This window comes from Coenobita brevimanus, chromosome 50 (assembly GCF_032717465.1).
Source record: "Coenobita brevimanus isolate Jiangsu-jjx chromosome 50, ASM3271746v2, whole genome shotgun sequence".
Lineage (NCBI taxonomy): Eukaryota > Metazoa > Arthropoda > Malacostraca > Decapoda > Coenobitidae > Coenobita > Coenobita brevimanus.
The window spans coordinates 20,008,301-20,029,471 of NC_137003.1; the positions used below are offsets into that span (position 1 = coordinate 20,008,301).

The window sequence follows — 21,171 nt, forward strand, 5'->3', positions numbered from 1 at the left end:
GGAAGCTAGTAATGAAAGCACAGATAGCAGGATAGAAACCGTAAGAGGGCAGTTTGGAAATTAAACATTTATGTCAGACTCGATCGAAAGCTTTTGAGATGTCAAGTGCAATGGCAAATCTTTCGCCAAAGTCCCGAAAGGAGGATGACCAGGAGTCTGAAAGGTAGGTGAGAAGATCGCCAGGGGAGCGTCCCTGACAGAACCCGTACTGACGATCAGAAAGAAGTTGTGATAGGAAAGATGCTTTAAAAATTTTCTGTTAAGAACTGACTCGAAAACTTTTGAAACACAGGATGTTAAAGCAACTGGACGATAGTTAGATGGGTGGGAATTGTCACCCTTCTTCGGGACTGGCTGAATGAGAGCAAACTTCCAGCAAGATGGAAAGGTACAAGTTGAAAGACAAAGGTGAAAGAGTTTACCTAGGCAGTGTGTAAGCACAGATGCACAGTTCTTGAGGAGAACAGGAGGAACCCCATCAGGCCCTTGTGCTTTGTTACTGGCCAGTGATGGCAGAAAATACACCAGATGAAAAAATTTTAATGTCAGCTATGAGGAAGTCAGAGGAGGGAAGTGATGGAGGAACAGCACCAGAATTGTCTAAGGTGGAATTGAAGGAGAAAGTCTGAGCAAAGAGATCTGCTTTATCAGTAGAAGAAATAGCTACAGAGCCAACAGAGTAGAAAAGAGGAGGGAAGGATGATAAGGTAAAGTTGTTAGAAATGTTTTTGGCAAGGTGCTAGAAGGAGTAGGAAAAATTCGAGTTGGAGAGTTGAGAGCATTTAGTATGGATGGAATTATTTTTAGCAGAGCGAAGAACAGACTTAGCACGATTCCAGGCACACACATAAACATGATGTGATTCAGGGGTGGGTTGGCTCTGGTACCTTTTATAGGCCCTCTCCTTGTTGTGGACAGCAGTAGAACAAGAGTGATTAAATCAAGGCTTTCTTGCATTAGTCAAAGGATATGAGAAGGGAATGTATGCTTCCATGCCCGAAAGAATAACCTCCGTAATGCGCAAAGCACACTCAGGTGGCTTCCGGCCATGGAAGCAATAATCATTCCAGGGAAAATAAAAGAAATAGTGCCTGAGGGCCTCCTAGTCCACAGCTTCAAAGTTCCAGTCTTTATGATAACTCCTGAATGATACATGCATAATATTCGTTAACTGTATTAAAAACGTAAAAATGTCTTGTTCACTTATTTCTTTGGTCTTCATTACACTTGTATTACTTGCATCCAGTTACAGCATTTGTAGAGTGTAGGGAATGAGGGTTATTGTTAATCAATTAGACTAAATAAGTAAGTGTGGTGTAACCTATCAAGGAAAGATAATCGAGATGCGTCCTTTTTAGTGCCAGTATTTCACATGTATACTGAGGGAACACAATTCAAAGTAGCATAATCTCAATGACACAAAGAGATACGAAGGGTGGTCTCTTGAAATCGTCAGCAAGCCACCCAAACATGGTTACAAATATGTCTACAGGAATGAATAAATGGCACACATGACGGAAATTCTCTGTCTTGTGTGCCTATGTATGTCTGAGTCTGTGTTGTAATTGGAAGAACCTGGATAGATGTAAGTTCATCGAGCACTGAGCACTGACTGTTGCCACGGTTAAGTGCATCTCAGGCAACTGCTCTCATGTACAATATAGGCCTCACTATACCTCTATTGAGTGAAATTAACCGTATGCTCGTCCTAATAAGCTACAGAAAAAAAATGTATATGCTTTACTTGTGAATGTGATAGTGTCATAAGATGGGACCTGTTATAAAGTGAAAATGTTGAAATACCGAAATACAAATGGGTTGCAAGGAAAATGCAGAACGGAAAATAAAGAGCAGAGAAAAACAAGAAGCACAACGAAGAGGCTAAGTATGAAACAGCTGATAAGAAAAATATGTCAGGTATGTCAAATAAGCTGCATATACTAGTATTTGTTGGAAATCAGGAAACAAGAGGCTGACTTGTGATGAGAAGGTTTGTCATGGCCAGGTGATAATCGCATGTAAATGGAAAGCAAGGTTCGTGAAATGCAGTTACATGAGATACCAAAGGTTTAGAAAGAATCAGTGTGAAGAAAAGCAAAGGTGGTTAGCGGTGTTGAGTTGTGGTGTGAGCGACGAGGACGGTAAGTCATAGTACTGAAAGGTTTCAGCGACATTCACGGTTACAGGAGGCGGGTGATAGAAATTTTGGAGATCCTTAAAGGATACTATTATTATAACAATTTTAGGAGTGTACAGTCTGAGAAACAAGCAACTCCCCTAGGTCTGATAAATACATTGCGGAAACGTCGAATCATCCCAGATACATAAGCTGAAAAGGAATTTTCTTTGTGCTTCAAGAGTAGAAAATTTTCTTCAGGCAATAACTGGGGGACATTTGTGCCTCTGAGAGTATGCTGTGTATGATTTTATAATGACACACATTTAAACAATAGTAGTTAGTTAAGCATCCTAACTAAAGAAACTAGTGACCTTCGACATACTACTGAATAAACAATATTGCCAGGGACATATTAGTCTGTTTGAATAATGCAAAGCTGTTTAACTGAATGCCTTCCTTGCAGGCCGTGGAATCTGGAATTTTTCGTGAGCTTGGGGACTTGTTGGACACAGAAAGAGTGACCTTCAACACTTTTAGCGAGTTGCCAGGTAGTATGAACAAGTTGGTGAGGGCCGGCACCCATGCCATGTTTGATATCGACATCAACTTTTGGACTATGATGGCTCAAGACTTCTCAGTGACAGGTTATTTTACAGATTTATAACTAAGACAAGAAAAAACTTATATGTTAACCTGCTGCTTCTTATTCAGAGAGTATTTCATTAATGCAAAAAACATGGAAGTGCTTCAGGTCCCCAAATTCAGTGAAGTAATAATGATGTTTACGATCACCAGTGTTTGATTTATATAATGAAGTACACACAACAAAAAAACTATCGTTACACCTTCTGCGCGATATAAAATGACACACGAATGAAGGTTTTTGATAACAGCCTCCTCCATTGGTATCCCTGCGTGTGTTTGTTGCATATTTATTATAAGCTATATCTATTGCTTCTCCCATGCATTCTTCTACCTCGTCCTATTTGGCAACTCACCCACTGTCAGGCTTACCAACCCCAGCGAGACAGCCAGGTTGTTCAGTATGAAACACATCGGACCCCCCTGTAACAACATTTTTTTTGCTGTGTGTACATAAACAGACAAATAGATGGATGGGTGGATGGATAAACATTTTCGTCTTTCCAACATGTTTGGAAATATTGATATGAAGTGACCATCGTCTTCCTAAATCCAACAGCAAATTTTCCTTTGCTGTGGCACATTATATTTAACGAAATTTCAGGAGATTCATTATGAAGAAAGGCGTGTGATTGATGTTTTACAATAAATGATTTTTATGGATGACAAATGTGGATATGATTGACTGCGTTAGGAGAAATGCATCTAGGTGGTTTGGCCATATGGAGAGGATGGAGAGCGTGAAACTAAAGAGAAGAGTGTATGTGAGTGAGGTGGAAGGGGGGAGAGGGAAGGGGAGACCGAGGATGAGATGGGGGAATGGAGTGGAGAGGTCTATGAGGGAGGGGAATGTGAGCTGGGGGAAGGGCAGTGAAGTGGCGGGGGAAAGGGCTATATAAAGGTGATTTGTTTGTGGCCACCCCTTACGGAATTAAGACGTCTGGCAATAGATGGACAGATTGATAGATATATATTATAGCACGCCATGACTGAAAAAATCAGGTGTTGTCACCTGGGTTTAAGAGGAAAAGCTAAAATCAAATAGCAGCAGCAGCAGCAGCAGCAGCAGTAGTAGTAGTAGTAGTAGTAGTAGCAGTAGTAATAATAATCATGATCGTCATCATCATCATCATCATCATCATCATCCAGACCTCTTTTCCCACCCTAGGGCTAGGTGAGTTGCGACGTCCAGACGGCCCAAACTTGCCCAATCCAATGGACCACACTTCCATTCACTCATCACTCAAGCTCCAGGAATCCTGGTTCTATCTGATACACCTAAAACTATCACCATATATCGTAGCTTCACATAAACGTATCCGATAGAGTCAGTCCGAACGCTGCCACGTTAAAGAGGGATGCCAGATCCTTGATCATGCACTTCTCACAACATTCATCCAGCCAGCTCGATCTCTTGTCACTCCCCTAGCATCACCAACTTCCATACCTCTCTTCCTCACACACTCATCCATCATATCCCTAAATCTTTTCTTTGGCCTACCTTGCCTCCTTCCTCCTGCAAATTCGCTCTAATAATAATAATAATAATAATAATAATAATGTGAGAGTACTGAAGAGGTTAACAGAATGATTTTCACTCCTTTAATAAGAAGCGTCTAACCTTGACTAAATATTATCCTTTCACTATAACAACAATAAATTTCTAAATGTTATTAAAGTTTTGAATGAGTCAAAGCTCGTTTTCTTCTTTTAGAAAAATCAGAGCCTCTGTTTTAAGCTTTACAGTTAGTAGTAGTAGTAGTAGTGGTACTAGTAGTAGTGGTAGCAGTAGTAGTAGTAGTAGCGGTACTTCTGTAACCCCAGGTTCATTTGATGAGCTATGTGAACCCAGTAGACTGCAGGCTGAAGTTGTCACCCTCCTGCAGTCCACCATCCCCCCTTCAGGGGATAAGGAAGGAGCTGAAGGGCGTTTGCATAACCAGACAACTGAGCCGCCCAGCTTTATTAGTGCAAAAGTGCAAAGGTGCCCGTTTCCAGCACCACTTTAAGCTTGAAATTATTTGATTGAAGTAAAAAATCGGTCTCTTCCTGAACAGGTAAATGCGACTTCTACCTTGGAAGGGACACTTACCTATCCTATCAACTGGCCATGATAGCACAGAAGAACAGTCCTTTAACTCCTGTCGTTGATGAAGGGTAAAGTACGAGGAAATGCTATGGAACAAGAGAGAATATACAGGTGTCCCAGGAATTGACCTACTAACTTCAGGGTGTAATTCCTGTGATTATTATAAGCCACAGGTGTTACGCGAACACATGTTGAATTTGAAACGTTTGGGGAGTAAAGGCTATTTAAATATAAATGAAGATACCGGTGAAACTTTCAATTTTCAGCCCTTGTTGCCATCCTCTCGACTGCATTGCTTTATTTTTACTGAAACCAGGAAGCAGTAATAAACAAGTTCTCTATGACGAGCAAAGAAAACAACATAATGAGAAACAGCAAACTGCTCAGAAGCAGATGGGAAATGGAAAAAATTTCCCGTAACCACCATTGAATATTAAATATCCATTACACATTAACCACAACGATTTCGCATGATTCACAGAGCATTAATTTTACATCTCGGAACGACCTCAAGACCCACCTCCTAAAGTTAATACACCAAGTCCTGGGACATCTTGTACAATCTTTTAATGTCGAAACTAACAGTTCAATAAGGATTTCATGATATCAATGGTTATACAAATAATTCCCTGTAATATATATATATATATATATATATATATATATATATATATATATATATATATATATATATATATATATATATCATCTTATCAGCCGTTTGAGTGTCCACTGCAGGCCCGGCCTATCCGTACCGAAGTGGGGACGATACAGCCAGTGTATCTCTACCAAGTGGCTGAGGCTGTCGAGTAGAGTTTGTATGCAGGGTCAGAAGTGCTTATAAGTGTAACTGTTGTGTTCTGGCTTTGGATGTGTGTGTAGTCTGTGAACCAAGTGTAATTGGCCCACGCAAGCAGACTGGGTGCAAGCATACTTTATACTATGCGACATCGGTTCAACCACAGCACTCCTTGTGTCCGCCAATGCAGTACCTGGCCATAAGAATGTTCCCAAAGTTTATTACCCTGGCGGGGCGGGAACCCGTGTTCTTCAGTGTACAAAGAAGTACACTTTACCACTGTACCACAGAGGCTCCAATATATATATATATATATATATATAATAATTTGGTTTTACACCAGGTATCCCCGAAAGGCTAAGGCGTTGCCCCTGGGTAGACTTTTGGACTGGAGCTTGTAGCATTTTATGACCGGATGCCCTTCCTGATGTCTACCAATGACCCTTGGGTGGATTTGATCCTCCGACCCTTCGGTCAGAGCTGAGCGCTCTAACCCACTGAGCCACGGCTGATATATATATATATGAAGCCTCTACGGTACAGTGGTAGAGTGTGCGTTTTGTACACGGATGAACCAGGGTTCACGCCCCTCTAGGAAAATAAACTTTGGGAGTGTTCACCCGGATACAAGGGGTGCTACGGTTGAACCAGGGTCGCTTACTATAAAGTATGCTTGCACCCAGTTGGCTTAAGTGGGCCGATTACACTTGGTTCACAGACTACACACATATCCAAAGGAACTCCAACACTACAATTACACATACAAGCACTTCTCACCCTACATACAATCTCTGCCAGACAGCCTAAGCCACTTGGTAAAGATACATTGGCTGTATCGTCCCGACTTCAGTCAGGATAGGCCGGTCCTCAAACGGCTGATGATGATTATATACATATATATATATATATATATATATATATATATATATATATATATATCCATATATATATATATATATATATATATATATATATATATATATATATATATATATATACAGTATATATATATATATATATATATATATATATATATATATATATATATACAGTATATATATATATATATATATATATATATATCCATATATATACAGTATATATATATATATATATATATATATATATATATATATATATATATATATATCCATATATATATGTATATATATATATATATATCATATATATATATATATATATATATATATATATATATATATATATATATATATATAATAGCCCCTATTTGTTCGCGGGGGTAGGTCCATAGACCCCCGCTGAAAGCAAATTCCGCGAATACTGAAGTAATCACAAAATGGCATATTTCCACAGAAGTTAATCACATCCCTGAAAAAACAAAAAACCTATTTAAAATATTACAAATACACATTAACACTTACCAAAAGACTGTGTGTTCTCTTCATAACCTTCGTACAATGATGATGATTGGTGTAAAGATGACGATGATTGCTGTATGATGACGATGATTGTAGTGCAGTTCCTACAGTGCCAATGTGGTGTGGCCACGAGATGTTTGGCGACATCTGTCGCTTTCACTTTCACTTTCATAACATTATTTATATTTATATTTTATTTACACTGTGTTATGCACTGTCACTTCCAGTAACTTATAAAACTATTTCCCACAGTTCACTTATATTTACATTCATTGCTTTCACTTGCTGTTTACACATTATTTACATTTCCACTTGCGCTGTTTTAGTCACTAGAAAGAACGTAGTCACTGTCCATCATTTTCATTGATAAATTTGCCAGTTCACATTCCACAGCAGTCACTAAGCCCTTTACCCCTTTCCAAACGAGGTTTAGTTGGGGTAGAGGTCACAGGGCCCTTTGCTTGGGGCTAAAAAGTGGCGGAATTGGAAAGGCGCGAGTCCAACGTGGTTTCACCTTGAAAGACGACAGTAAACTGAATGCTGTGGTGGCCTAGGGGCAGTGAAAGGCTGCCAATGTCAGCGTGGTGACAGCTGCTAATATTTATGCTATGAAATAATTGGCAGGAAATCTAGACAATACATAATAAATTAGGTAGTTCCAGGTGAATGTAAATATCACTTAGGCTTCTCCCTTCCTCTCTTATATATATTTTTATTAAGAAAATAGATTATACGGCATATTTCAAGGGGAAATAAACAGGGAAAATTAGCGAACGAGTGCATGTGAGGTACTGTCAGGTGATAATTAGCCAATTCCAGGTGAATGGCACTATCACTTACCTTATTTCTTTTTTGTATATATTATTCTGTATAAGAATAAGGCATAGGGCTTATTTCAATGGATGAAATCAGTGGAAAATTACAGGAAAGATTTACTTAGCGCAGCACGGCCAGGCAGGAAAAAGGAGAAAGTAATGGAGGGGAGGTAGGGAGGGGAGTCATGAACGGGGAGAAATGGCTAAATTGTCAACAATGGATGGGAGTACAGATGAGATTAGGAGTGCTGACTAGTGTTGGTCATTGGCAGTACTGATAGATGATACAAGCCACCGCTTGAAAGCCCGAGCGAATTCAAAATAACACAGAATCACAAAAGTGATGCCCCGCGGTATGATCCCTTGCTCCCAAGCGTCACGAAAGTGACGCCCGACGGTTAAGGGGTTAAGGGCCCGGGGATTGTTAGCACGGTAGACTACTGGCTTCAACACATAGTGTCTTGTCCTCCACTCTCTACTTACCCGAGGTATGTTTCGTACTCAGTCTCGCCAAGTATGGTGAATGGCTGCCACTAATGAGTATTGGTAGCGTGTGACAGTAGCAGCGGAGAGTGTGGAGACAAGCCCAGAAGGGACCTGTAACCTCGTAGGTTAGGGCAACAAGATATTAAATACCCCTTTCTGCCCCAGACTCCCTTCTTGACGTCCCAAAAATTAACAGTTCCACACTGAGGTTACAAAACACGGAAACAATTTTTACTTTAATTTTTAATAGTCTGCTACAAAGTATTTACACTGCTTCAGAACAAATTACACAGTTATAACATTAACTTACTATCCCGAGTCTCATCTTGACACAAGGGAAAATTTAATCACTTATTTATGACTTGACAGCAAGTAAGTACTTGACTTGATAGCCATATAAGGCTTCAGTCTACTTATTTAAAGACTAGACGTCCATCCATGAGTGACAGAGGTCCACTTAAACGTTATAGTTCTTACTCTAAGTTAACTCTACTACTAATTAATATTCGCCACGACCTGGAGCATACGCGTCAAATAATATTGCTGGTTTTTCCGAGTAGAGACTGCCGGTACTTTACTTTACTCTAACGGCACTTATATACCTTGCGTTACTTTCCCGCAAGACTATTCTTCACTACTTCTACACACCAGTACCGTGAAGCCCATGGTCGTGGCTGTTCTGGCCGTCTGTCCCAGCTGAACACAAGACAATCATGCCTGACTGCCAAATCTTCTCTAGCCCCATCTCTCTCAGGAGCATGCTTATAAACACCTCTCATACACACTGAGTCACTAATACACCATACTCCATCCCCGTATACATCCAGCATACACCCTTGTTCTTAAGCACTGGCACACCATTATGAGTGAGGATTCACAGATGACAACCACCCCCGGGACCCCCCAGGGTACCTCGAGTACCGGTACATTAGCCTCTGACCCCTGGATCCTCGAGAGCTATGATTAATGTGCATCTTGGGTGTTTTTCCCCACCTAGCCACCCTCCTTATGTAGTCACCCTCCTTTTCTCATCACTCCTTTATTCACTTCGTTTATTCTTGTATTTCATCTTCCCCTTCCTCCGCAATTCTCTCCAGCCCTCACTGTCCCCCAGTTCCCTGTGCTCTTTTCCACTCCTGCTGGGCATGTGCCAAAACCTCAGCACCATGCTTACATCGTAGCGTTCTATATGCTGCTTTCAGGTACTTCTGGCGTTCGCGACCCATTCTCCTATCGTCCCTTGCTCCCCACATCCGTCTTCTTCCCTACTCCTCCTTTCTCCGCCTTCCTCCTCTCCCCTTCTACTCCCACTTGACCCAGGCCTCGGTCTGAAGGGGCCGTGTGAGTAAGAGGTGGAGATGACGTCAGGAGCAGCGGTATCTGTGTGGGCGGCAAGTACATGATCATTGCAAGCCCAACACCACTCTCCCCCCTTGTTCTCGCCATGTACTCCGCAGGGACATCAAGGGAGTTCCCAGGGTATGCAACCCCAGGTGGCGAGAAGAAAGAGAGGTAGATTCAAGATCGGGAACGCTCGAATGACGGTCCAGGGCAACGACAGCAGAGCCTGTTAATCCAACACTTATACGCTAAATAAGAAGCAAGGAACATAGCAATAACACCTGACAGAGCATAAACATAAATAGCTAGGGTAGCTGGCTGAGTTGGTTTAGGTAGGGGTTTGAGAAGAAGTTTAGATTGGAAGTGTAACAACTCATCTAGGTACACAGGTGTGAAGAAGTCATTCTGGGGAAAAATCTCAGGGATTGCTCGTATGGCATCTAGTTCAACATGAGAGAGAGACATATTAAAATGCAATGTATGGGGACGTAGAGACAGTTTAGTATCCTTGGTGAGGGTGGCATAAGCTGGAAGTGTGAGTGTTTCACTGTGAGCACTGTAACAGTCACCCAGGACCAAATGTCCTATACCTTTAACAATCTGTATTGTCTTACATATCTCATTAACAGCACAATTAAGAGTAAATTGCATAGGCTTATTCGTAGAAAAGCACCACTTATCGTTATTCTTAACAAATACAGGAACAAAGTTTTTAACGACTCTTTTCCTACAAAGCTGAGGCGCAAAGTCCTTGTTAAGGAATGTAGCACTCTCACATGTGCTAGTACTTGACCTCAGCACTGGACTCTGCGGCTCGCACACCAGCAACTGCTGATGAGTGCGGCACTGAGTGAAATCGTCCATAAGCATATAATGTAAGCGATTTTCACTCAGTGCAATGAATTGGCAGAGGGTACAGTCTGTACATAGACATCTGTGTCAGGGACTTTATAAGGCAAAGGAAGTGATCCGGAAGACATCAAAAGTATCTGCCAGGTCACCCTGAACCGGAACTAGTAAGTAGAAGCACACTGAAGAGGGAGTCTTGCGAGGCACAACCTTAACGAGATCCCTATATAACGCAAGGTAGTCAGGTCGAGCAGGGAAAAGCAGTCCTGGTCTCATTAAAGAAATATTATTTAAAAGTTCCAGCAATAATGTATTTGGCACGATGTCCACACTCAGACGAGCTTGCATCATATTCTATAGGCCTAACTTAATCCTCACATGATCGGCAATGATATCCAACAAAGCTAACTGAAGATTAAGAAAAGCCTCAAATATGCGAGCTTCGCTTTCTAACTCTAGAGTTTTTATGGAGAAGAGCCGAATTACAGCATGTGAAATATTAGCTGCCTGCTGCAATTTAGTAATGGCAGCATGCATATGTGACATGTCTCTTATGGTCGTATTTAGTATTTGGGAGTGAACATTTAACACTCGACGCTCATTCTCGGACATCTGTTCAGTTTGACCCAATCTAGTGTTAATTTCGTCCTCCTGATTCTGGGTAGCAGTCCCAAATAAAGCATTAGCAATATTGCCAACAAGATCAATTGTGCCTCTAGTTCTACGACCTGACAGTGGTTTATCCGACAACAAATAATTAACAGAGTTTTTTAAGTCATCAAATCTAATTCTAAACTCATGTTGAAATGATTTCAAAGTCTCTCTTAATGACGACACAAGGGTGGATGAGTTGTCCATGTGATCTGTATTCCACTGGACAGAGTCAACCAGATCCTGTGCCTCAGTAAGTGGTCGGTATAACTCATCCTGTATTAACAAGACAGGGACAACATAATGACTTCCAGTTGATATAAGTTTGGAGACTGGAGAATAGATGAGGCCTGTTGGAGCAGGTTTCTCAACGTAGGGGTCAATGTGCCTAGTCTTTCCTGATACTACGACTGCAAGCAGCATAATCTGGAACAAAAATAAAATATCATGACTAGTAATTTATTCTTTACTTGTCTTCCTGACAGTGTGTTCTATTGGCCTATCCATAACTAGAGGTAAATCTGCTATTGTTGTGCGTGATCTTAGGCTGTATCTAGGGGCCGACGCAGGGCTGAGGCTGCTAGCTGGGGAGAAACGATCTGGCGCCGGGCCGACCACTTTACTCGGGGACTCCCCTTTTCCACTCACCTCGTGACTGCTCGCTCCGTTTTCTATCTCGCCTCTATCCTCACTCTCATTTTCGCTTCTACTTTCATTATCACTTTCATTCCCACTCTGCTGAACTGGGTTGGTAGCACCCATAGAACTTTGATTTACTGGCGTGTTGGATGATTGTCGCACCGCGGCTAGATACCGGAATGGCTGTAAAATCATCTGAGCCGTCCTCACCATCACCATCATCATCATCTGTTTCATGTACTGGGTATGCCCTACGTACATTCTTATTATCCTTAGTGGTGAGGCAAGATTCGGGGATTACTCGCACACGATCAACATGAAGGGTGGAGACAGCTCCATCCTTCACACGTCGTACTTTAATTACAACATCACTAGCATGCTCCGTGACTCTGTATGGTCCTGCATAGAGAGGCTGTAACTTCTTAGCAACTCCTCGTTTAGGAATCGTGCGTACGTACACTCTGTCTCCTACAGTGATCGGCTTTACTACAGCCTTTTTAGCCCTATAATTCTCATTCTCGGTACTAGCCCGGTCCGAGTACAATTGACATCTTTGAAATACTTTAGTGGCCATGGCTGCTAGCATATGTTTCGCATCATCTACATTGTAATGAGGTTGAGTCTCATGTATTGTTTCATAGGGTACTTGTAGGTCTCTCAGGTACAACAGGAAATAGGGCGAATCCCTGATCGACCTATTATACCCTGAATTATAAGCCATGCATGCCAAATGTATCATTCGGTGCCAATGGTTTGCATTACTGTCGATCATCGTACGTAAGATTTGAATGACAGTTCCGTTCACTCGTTCTACTAATCCATTCGCAGAAGGGTGATACGGAGTCGTAGTGACGTGCTTCAACTTCAATATTTCCGCAATGCCGTGCAAGGTAGCATTCACGAACTCTGTTCCCTGGTCCATGACCTATTGTTGAGGAGTTCCGTGAACGCAAACAATTCGCTCTACAAACACACGAGCTACCTCTTCCACCGTCTTTGTTTTCAGTGGCTCAGCAATAAGAAATCTGGTTAATGTATCTACTTCCGTAAGAACGTATTTATGTCCAGCCTCAGACATGTTCAACGGTCCTATAATATCCATATGGACCCGGTACCAAGGTGCCGGCACATCTGTGTACCTCTTAAGTGGAGCCAGGGCGTCCCCTGACCTCTTAGAGGTAATGCACTGTGTGCAGTGCCGACACAAGTTAGTGATATCCTTGACCATAGTTGTCCAATATGCAAATCTTTTGGCGTGCACAATAGTTACCTTGGCCCCACCATGTCCTGACAGTGGCAAATGATGGGCTAAGTGTAGGGCTGCTGGCACACTTTGTTCAGGTTTAACCACCTGTAATACATCATTGTCCTCGTACGCACGAGGCTCGGTCCTATACAACAGACCATCCTGGCGGAGAGAGAACTGTTCAACCGGGGCAGCCAGTTTGGGGGCCTGAGGGACTTCTCTGCGAAGATACCGCTTCAATGATCCCCAAACCGGATGCACATTTTGCTGCTTCCGCAGTTCGTCAAGATTCCAGCTAACAGTGTCTGTATCGGTCACGCCTCTCGTAACAGCTATAAGTTCTATATCTTCGTCTTGCTCTCTGCGAAGACGTGACAAGGCGTCAGCCACTCGGTTCTGGTGTCCTGGCAGGTAGGATACCTCTAAGTCGTATTCAGCAACCTGTATCTGCCATCTAGCTATTCTGCCAGAAGGCTCCTTCACATTAAAGAGCCACATGAGGGGTCGGTGATCCGTCTGCACAATCACTTTGTATCCCAAGACAAGAGGCCGATTTATGCGCAATCTGTACACAATTCATAAGGCTTCTTGCTCGATAGTGGCACAATTAAGCTCAGCTTTATTTAATGCTCTACTAAAATATATCAACGGTCTAAGGTGTCCATCCTCATCTTCCTGTTGTAATACCCCACCTATCGCAGTACCACTCGCGTCAGTTGTCAGATAGAATGGTTTATCAAAGGAGGGAAACTTGAGTACGATGTCATCAGTAAGCTTACTTTTCAAACTTCTAAAAGCTTGATCAGCCTCATCGTTCCACTCGATTTTTTGTTTACTGTTTTTCACTTCCTTCTTTCCACGAGTCACTTTTGTGAGAGGCAGAGCAATCTTAGCATAGTCACTTATGAATCTACGGTAATAATTAACTAGCCCTAAGAAAGACTGGAGTTCCTTCAGTGTCTTAGGAACAGCAATTTCCCTTATGGCTCGGACTTTATCCGGTTGGGGCCGCAAGCCTTCTGCAGAAATTATGTGTCCTAGGTAAGACACTTCATCTTTGAAAAAACTGCACTTCTCTAACTTAAGAGTAAGTTGAGCTTCCTTAAGTCTGGCAAGGACCTCATCTAGGTTCTGTACATGTGAATCAAAATCCTCACCATAGACAATTATGTCATCCAGGTAAGTATGACTGATACGCCCTGTCAGTCCTATCAGGACTTCGTTAACGATCCTTTGGAACGCAGCAGGGGCATCTTTTAAGCCAAACGGTAGACTATTATATTCCCAATGACCGTCTGGTGAGGAAAATGCGGTCAGCAGTCGTGACGCCTCATCCAGAGGGATCTGATGGTATCCTTGCCTCAAATCCAAGCTACTGAATACAGTATTTTCTCCTAACTGGGAAAGAATTTGTGCAATGTTTGGCAATGGGAAGGGGTCTGATGTTATCTGCTTATTCAAATGATGAAAATCGAGACAAATTCTTAGTCCACCATCCTTCTTGGCCACCGGGACCAAGGGTGAACAATATGGTGATCTAGAAGGACGTATTATATTTTGCTCCCTTAGTTCATTTAGCTGTTGCCTAAGAGTTTCGTGATACTTAACCGGTACCTTGTAAGGACGACGGTTTACAACCGGTCCTGTAGCACAGATGTGATGGAGGAAATAAGGTGTAATATTCAGTGGTTCATCAGGCAAGGCAAACACTTGAGGATGCTTTCGCACTAGCCGTTTGAGAGCATCATTCTCCTTAGTCTCTGGTGGACATAACTCATCTACTTTTAGAAAGAGCTTAGTTAATCTCCCTTCTCCCTGTGTCACACCAGTTATTTGCCCTTGCTCATCCTCCTGATTCTCGTCCCACATTATCTCCTCAAACGGTTCAATAGTCCCCACCCTGTACCTGCCAGATATACTGACCCGGTCAGGGGTGGCGTTAGTGTAGGCAACATAAACCCTGGACTTTCCTCCCGCCTCGCCCGGGACCATCTGTACAATCCCTGGCCACAGCATAGCAGCGAAAGTACTACCAGGATTAGGTGTGAATAACCCAAAGGACCACCCTGAAATTTCAGTCTCTAACGGGATCATTCCACTTGTGAACGGATCAATCACGACTGTCTCACTCGTCACACAACGCCCAGAGATATACTCCTGGTCATCTGATAAGCCGGTTTCGAATACATGCAAAGAGGAAGCACCGTCTATGCGAAGATTCTCCTCTCCCGACTGTAATTCTACCTTCTCCCCATCGATCAAAAATGCACAACGGATCTGGTGTAATATATATATTCTGAGCGAAAATAAAATCAGAACCTAGAATCACTGAAATAGTACATGGTAAGTTCCTCACCACTACTAATTCACTCTCGTAGGTGTGACCAGCCAACCCTATAGGCAGGCTAACCACTCCTACCACCTCAAGCTCATTACCACTTGCGGATACTAACCTTCGTCCTTGATACGGTCTGAGCTCAGGCTTGGTCTCACCCAAATTCTCATAGGTTCCTTGATTAATGAGCGATCGACATGCTCCGGTATCCAAAAGCATGGGGCAATCCCTCATTTCACCCCACGCTCCCATAATCATCACCAGATCCGTCCCGTTCCCCAAGATCATGATTTTTAGTCGCTTTTTTTTTTTTCCTTAGGACGTGATGAACATTGGTCAGTACAATGAGTTCTATTTTTACAGTGATCACACCATGGTCTTTGACCTGGGTTTTCTACTTTAGCAAAACAGTGTTTCGCCAAGTGCCTTTGTCTGCCACAACTTTTTTTTTTTTTTTTTTTTTTTTTTAATAACAGAACGGAGGTAGGAAAAACAAATGGGGAAAAAAAATAATCCATACACCAGATTACTGGTGTCCTCTGTTCATAAAATATCTGTAACAGTTAGACTTGAACAGTTGTAGGTTGAAATTTGGAGGAAAACAACTCTGGGGAAGCGAGTTCCAGAGAGATGCAGTTCGGGGAATGAAAGAATTCTGATAGGCAGAAGTTCTGCAATATGGTTGAATGACATTCCAGTCATGAGCGCTACCAGATGCCCGTGTAGCACGAGGGAAGGCATGGAGAGGTGGCACCATGGACGCAACTTCGTTTGAGCATTTGCCAAAAAAATATCTGTAAAATAATGCAAGGGAGGCAACATTCCTTCTTACTTGCAGGGGAGGTAGTTTATATGTAATGGCAGGGTTGTTAATGATTCTAACAACTTTATTCTGAATTTTGTCTAGTTGTCTTAATGTAACCTTTCCACAACCATTCCACAAGGGTGAGCAATATTCAAGCTGAGAGCGCACATGACTCTTATAAATTATAGCTAACTGCTCATCGGCGAAGAAGTTACGGACTCTGTACAATAATCCAAGTTTCTTTGAGGCGGTTTTAGCAAGTGATCTGACATGAGAGGTCCAGCTGAGGGCACTGTTAAGTGAGACACCAAGAATTTCAATACTTTTGGAGATGGGAATATTAGTAGCACTGAAGGTAATGTACGAATCTGGTAATATCTGTCTATTAGTAAACTGTATATATTTAGTTTTACTAGCATTAAAAGAGACAAGGTTGTTTTGCCTCCATTCACTGATTGTAGATAGATCTTGATTTATGGAGATGGCTGTACTGAGTTGAGAGGTAGAGATATTAGACTTTGTAAATGGATGTCTGAGTGTGAATGAACTATGTAGTGTTGAGTCATCTGCATATGAGTGAATGGGATTGTGAGTGACAGATAAGAGATCATTAATATGAACCAGAAATAGGGTTGGCGCCAGAACTGATCCCTGCGGCACGCTGGCGTTAATTGAGTGGAAATTCGAATATACATCATCTACTTTTACCCTTATTTTCCTGTCACTAAGATAAGAAGAAATCAAAGGAACAAAAGACGTTAGTCCTTAGCAAGGGAGTTTGGACAGCAGGGAACGGTGCCATACTCTGTCGAAAGCTTTAGAGATATCAAGAGCTACTGCATGAGTTTCTCCAAAAAGATCAATTGATTGATGGATGGTATGAGTTAATTGATTGATGGATGGTATGAGTTAAGAGATTGAGTATGTCAATGGTGGATCTTTCGTGGCGAAAACCGTATTGTTTATCACTAATTAAGTTGTTGGATTCAAGATGTTTAACAATATGCTTATTAATTAAAGTTTCAAATACCTTACCAAGAGAAGATGTGACAGCTATTGGTCTGTAATTGGAGGGGTCAGACGAACTTCCTTTCTTCGGAACTGGGTGGATATTGGCTTCTTTCCATGAAGAAGTACGTATGCATAGTCTGAATAATTTAGCTAGGACAGAGGCAAGTTCAGGGGAACACTTTTTCAAAACAATTGGCGGAATTCCATCTGGGCTTGGAGCTTTGTTGGTAGGTAAATTGTCTAGGATGGATTTTACGAATCTTGTCTGTATTTTAAGTGGGGCAATTTCGGGAGAATCAAGTTCCAGTACTGAGACATTCTGGCTGGTATCATCTATGGTAGAGTTTCTTGCAAAGGTACTAGCAAAGATATCTGCTTTCCCACGTGGGTCATTTGTAATATTGCCATCTGAAGATTTTAGTGGGGGAATGGAAGATGACTTGTTAAAGTTATTATTGAAAGAATTAAGAGTTGACCAGAATATTCTATTGTCATTAGGGTTGTTAAGTAGTTTTGATGCTTGCTTTTGAAGAAAGTTTGATTTAGATTTAATACAGCTTTTGCATGATTTCTAGCAATCTTAAATTGGGAGAGTGATTCAGGTGTTTTTGATTTTAAGTAAGAGTTATATGCTAATGACTTTTGGGCTGTTGCTCTGGCACAATTGCCATCAAACCATTTTGGAGAGTTTGATCTTTTAGTGAATTGTTGACTTGGTATGAATAAATCCATACCAGCTAGTAATAAGTCGCAAATGTGGAACTGGGTAGAATTGGGATCATCAGAGAAGAAAGACTGCCATGGAACATCAGCAAGATAATTTCTAAATCCATCCCAGTCTGCCCTGTCAAAGTGCCATTGGGTCACCCTGACAGGTTCGGAATGGGGAGGTGTAGGAGGGTTAACTAATGAGGCTTTGATGAGATTGTGGTCAGAGGATCCAAGTGGTGACAGTAGCTATATCCCGTATTGATCTGGATTATTTGTCAAGAATAAATCCAAGAGTTGGGCATTATGGTCAGGATTATCAGGTATTCTGGTTGGTTGCTTTACCAACTGGGTGAGATTAAATGATTCCGCAAACAGCTCGCATTCTAGACCAGCGTTGTCAGTCAGGGCAGAATGCAATAACCATTCAACATTGTGTATGTTAAAATCACCCAATATGGTAATTTCATTGCCAAGGGCATGGTCAAGGTTACTCAACTGAGTGGATAGGGAATCAAATACACTGGGTTCTGAAGAAGCATTGGGGGAACGATAAACTACAGAGATATAGTTGGTAATGTTTTGGCAATTTAATTTATATAATGAGTAATCAAAACTGGATGAAGTGAAGTTTAAAATAGTATCAACTGCATATTGGGATTTGATATAACAACAGGTGCCGCCTTTGTTTCGAAAGTTTGTAAGGAGATGGTAACCGGGAAAACAAAATGGAGATATATTGGTAGAGGGTGAGATTTGTGGTTCTGTGAGGAAAAGGGCCAAAGGGGATATGGACTGAAGGAAAAAATGAACTGAGTTTAAATTTGTGGTAAGGCTGCAGATGTTGGTAAAGAATAAGGCCGCACCGTCACCTCTTCACCGACGAGCATTCCCGGAAATAGCAACAGTCACTGCCGGCACAGTCGCTTGATGGCGACCGGGAGGACCTTGTGCCTCCAGCCCTACCCTGCCGGTGGTGGAAATCCGAGGTACCACCTCATTTGATTGTAAGATTGCAGTGGCCATTACTAAAGATGTAAATAGAAGGTATGATATGTTATGTGCATGTAGTGTGGTGTAGACAGTTGAAGGTAGAGGTATTATGAGAGCATTCTGGCCTACTCTCTGTGTAAATGAATGCACTGAAAATGTTCAGAAAAGGGAGATGGTCAGGATCAAGTCCTGAGGGCTGGTGAAATGGGAGCTCCAGCTCTCCCTGTCACCAGTTTGCCATCAACCTCGGGAGTACTGCCCTGTTCGACTGGTGCTACAGTCTACTCCTTTCGTTCTTCTGGTGTTAACATATGGTACTGGCCTCTCGAGAGTGGGTTAGGTGCGCGACAGATACGTGCTCGATGGCCCGCCTCACCGCACCTATTACAGTTTGTTGGGGCATCCCCCATGGATTTTCCAGTGCCTGTTTTTTTCTTTTGGAACCTTGGCCTCTTTTGACTCTACACTTACATGTGCAACTACATCCCTTCTCTTTTCTTTTACTATATTTACATCTGCCAACGACGAGTGACTTCGTTGTGCCCACTCAATGGCTTTACTCACAACTTTATCAAGGGCATCGACAGGGCCTGTAAACTCTTCCTGGTCAAGTGTTGCTCTATACTGGGCAGGGATTACGTCGAGAAAGTTGTCCAAAGCATGGTACAAGGAACAGTCATAGTACCGAGGCTGCAGAGTTCCAATGCGTTTAGCTATACTAGTCAATCGCACCCAGTATTCAACCAACCGTTCGCCAGGATTATGACGCGCATGTTTTAATGCATGAAATGTAGGTTGGAGAGTTTGTTCTGGGAACAGCAACGTTGTGAGAATAGATTTAAACCGGTCCCAATCATCATTGGCCCTGATAATAAGGTCCTCAATGCTGTCACGTACCCCACCTAGAGTGTACTCCCGGACCACATCAAAGCAACTGGCAATAGTCCACCCAGGTCCCGTAGTCTTTCTATGTCCTGCAGCCATTTGCTAAGGTCTGTTTCTAAGATGACTCCAGGATATTCAGGTAATGTGACAGTTCTACTTGCAGCAAAGCTCTTTAACCCTTTAACGCGGTAGACAGCATCCTTAGCATTATCGGCAATCGCCTGCGATAGTTGGTCAGACAGGGTAGCGATCCCTGCTGCAGCTGCAGCATCAGCCATTTTGAACAGTACTTCGTCTGAGTCTGTGTCTGAATCAAAGTAATGAGCAAAGGAAATTTCGTCTGAACCACTGTAAGAACTAGAATCGCTACTGAATTCCATACACGAATGTTCCTAGGTGTGGAACCGCTTAACTCAAAAGTTTAATTAAGCCTTAAATATCCCATTAAGCTGCCACCATTGTCGTGTCCTCCACTCTCTACTTACCCGAGGTATGTTTCATACTCAGTCTCGCCAAGTATGGTGAATGGCTGCCACTAATGAGTATATTGGTAGCATGTGACAGTAGCAGCGGAGAGTGTGGAGACAAGCCCAGAAGGGACCTGTAACCTCGTAGGTTAGGGCAACAAGATATTAAATAGCCCTTTCTGCCCCAGACTCCCTCCTTGACTTCCCAAAAATTAACAGTTCCACACTGAGGTTACAAAACACAGAAACAATTTTTACTTTAATTTTTAACAATCTGCTACAAAGTATTTACACTACTTCAGAACAAATTACACAGTTATAACATTAACTTACTATCCCGAGTCTCATCTCGACACAAGGGAAAATTCAATCATTTATTTACGACTTGACAGCATGTAAGTACTTGACTTGATAGCCATATAAGGCTTCAGTCTACTTATTTAAAGACTAGACGTCCATCCATGAGTGACAGAGGTCCACTTAAACGTTATAGTTCTTACTCTAAGTTAACTCTACTACTTAATTAATATTCGCCACGACCTGGAGCATACGCGTCAAATAATATTGCTGGTTTTTCCGAGTAGAGACTGCCAGTACTTTACTCTAACGGCACTTATGTACCTTGCGTTACTTTCCTGCAAGACTATTCTTCACTACTTCTACTCACCAGTACCACGAAGCCCATGGTCGTGGCTGTTCTGGCCGTCTGTCCCAGCTGAACACAAGACAATCCTGTCTGACTGCCAAACCTTCTCTAGCCCCATCTCTCATGAGCGTGCTTATAAACACACAGAGTCACTAATACACCATACTCCATCCCCGTATACATCCAGCATACACCCTTGTTCTTACGCACTGGCACACCATTATGAGTGAGGATTCACAGATAAC

General features: G+C 42.2%; 1 protein-coding gene across 1 annotated transcript in view; it reads left to right on the forward strand.

The window, feature by feature from the left end:
• Nucleotides 1-21,171, forward strand: part of LOC145399698 (ionotropic receptor 93a-like) — a 68,830-nt gene that overhangs the window by 14,640 nt on the left and 33,019 nt on the right. Inside the window, exons 2-3 of the mRNA XM_080272245.1 lie at nucleotides 2,583-2,763; nucleotides 4,819-4,918. Coding sequence (XP_080128371.1) covers nucleotides 2,583-2,763; nucleotides 4,819-4,918 — 281 coding nt within the window. The remainder of the gene's footprint in view (nucleotides 1-2,582; nucleotides 2,764-4,818; nucleotides 4,919-21,171) is intronic.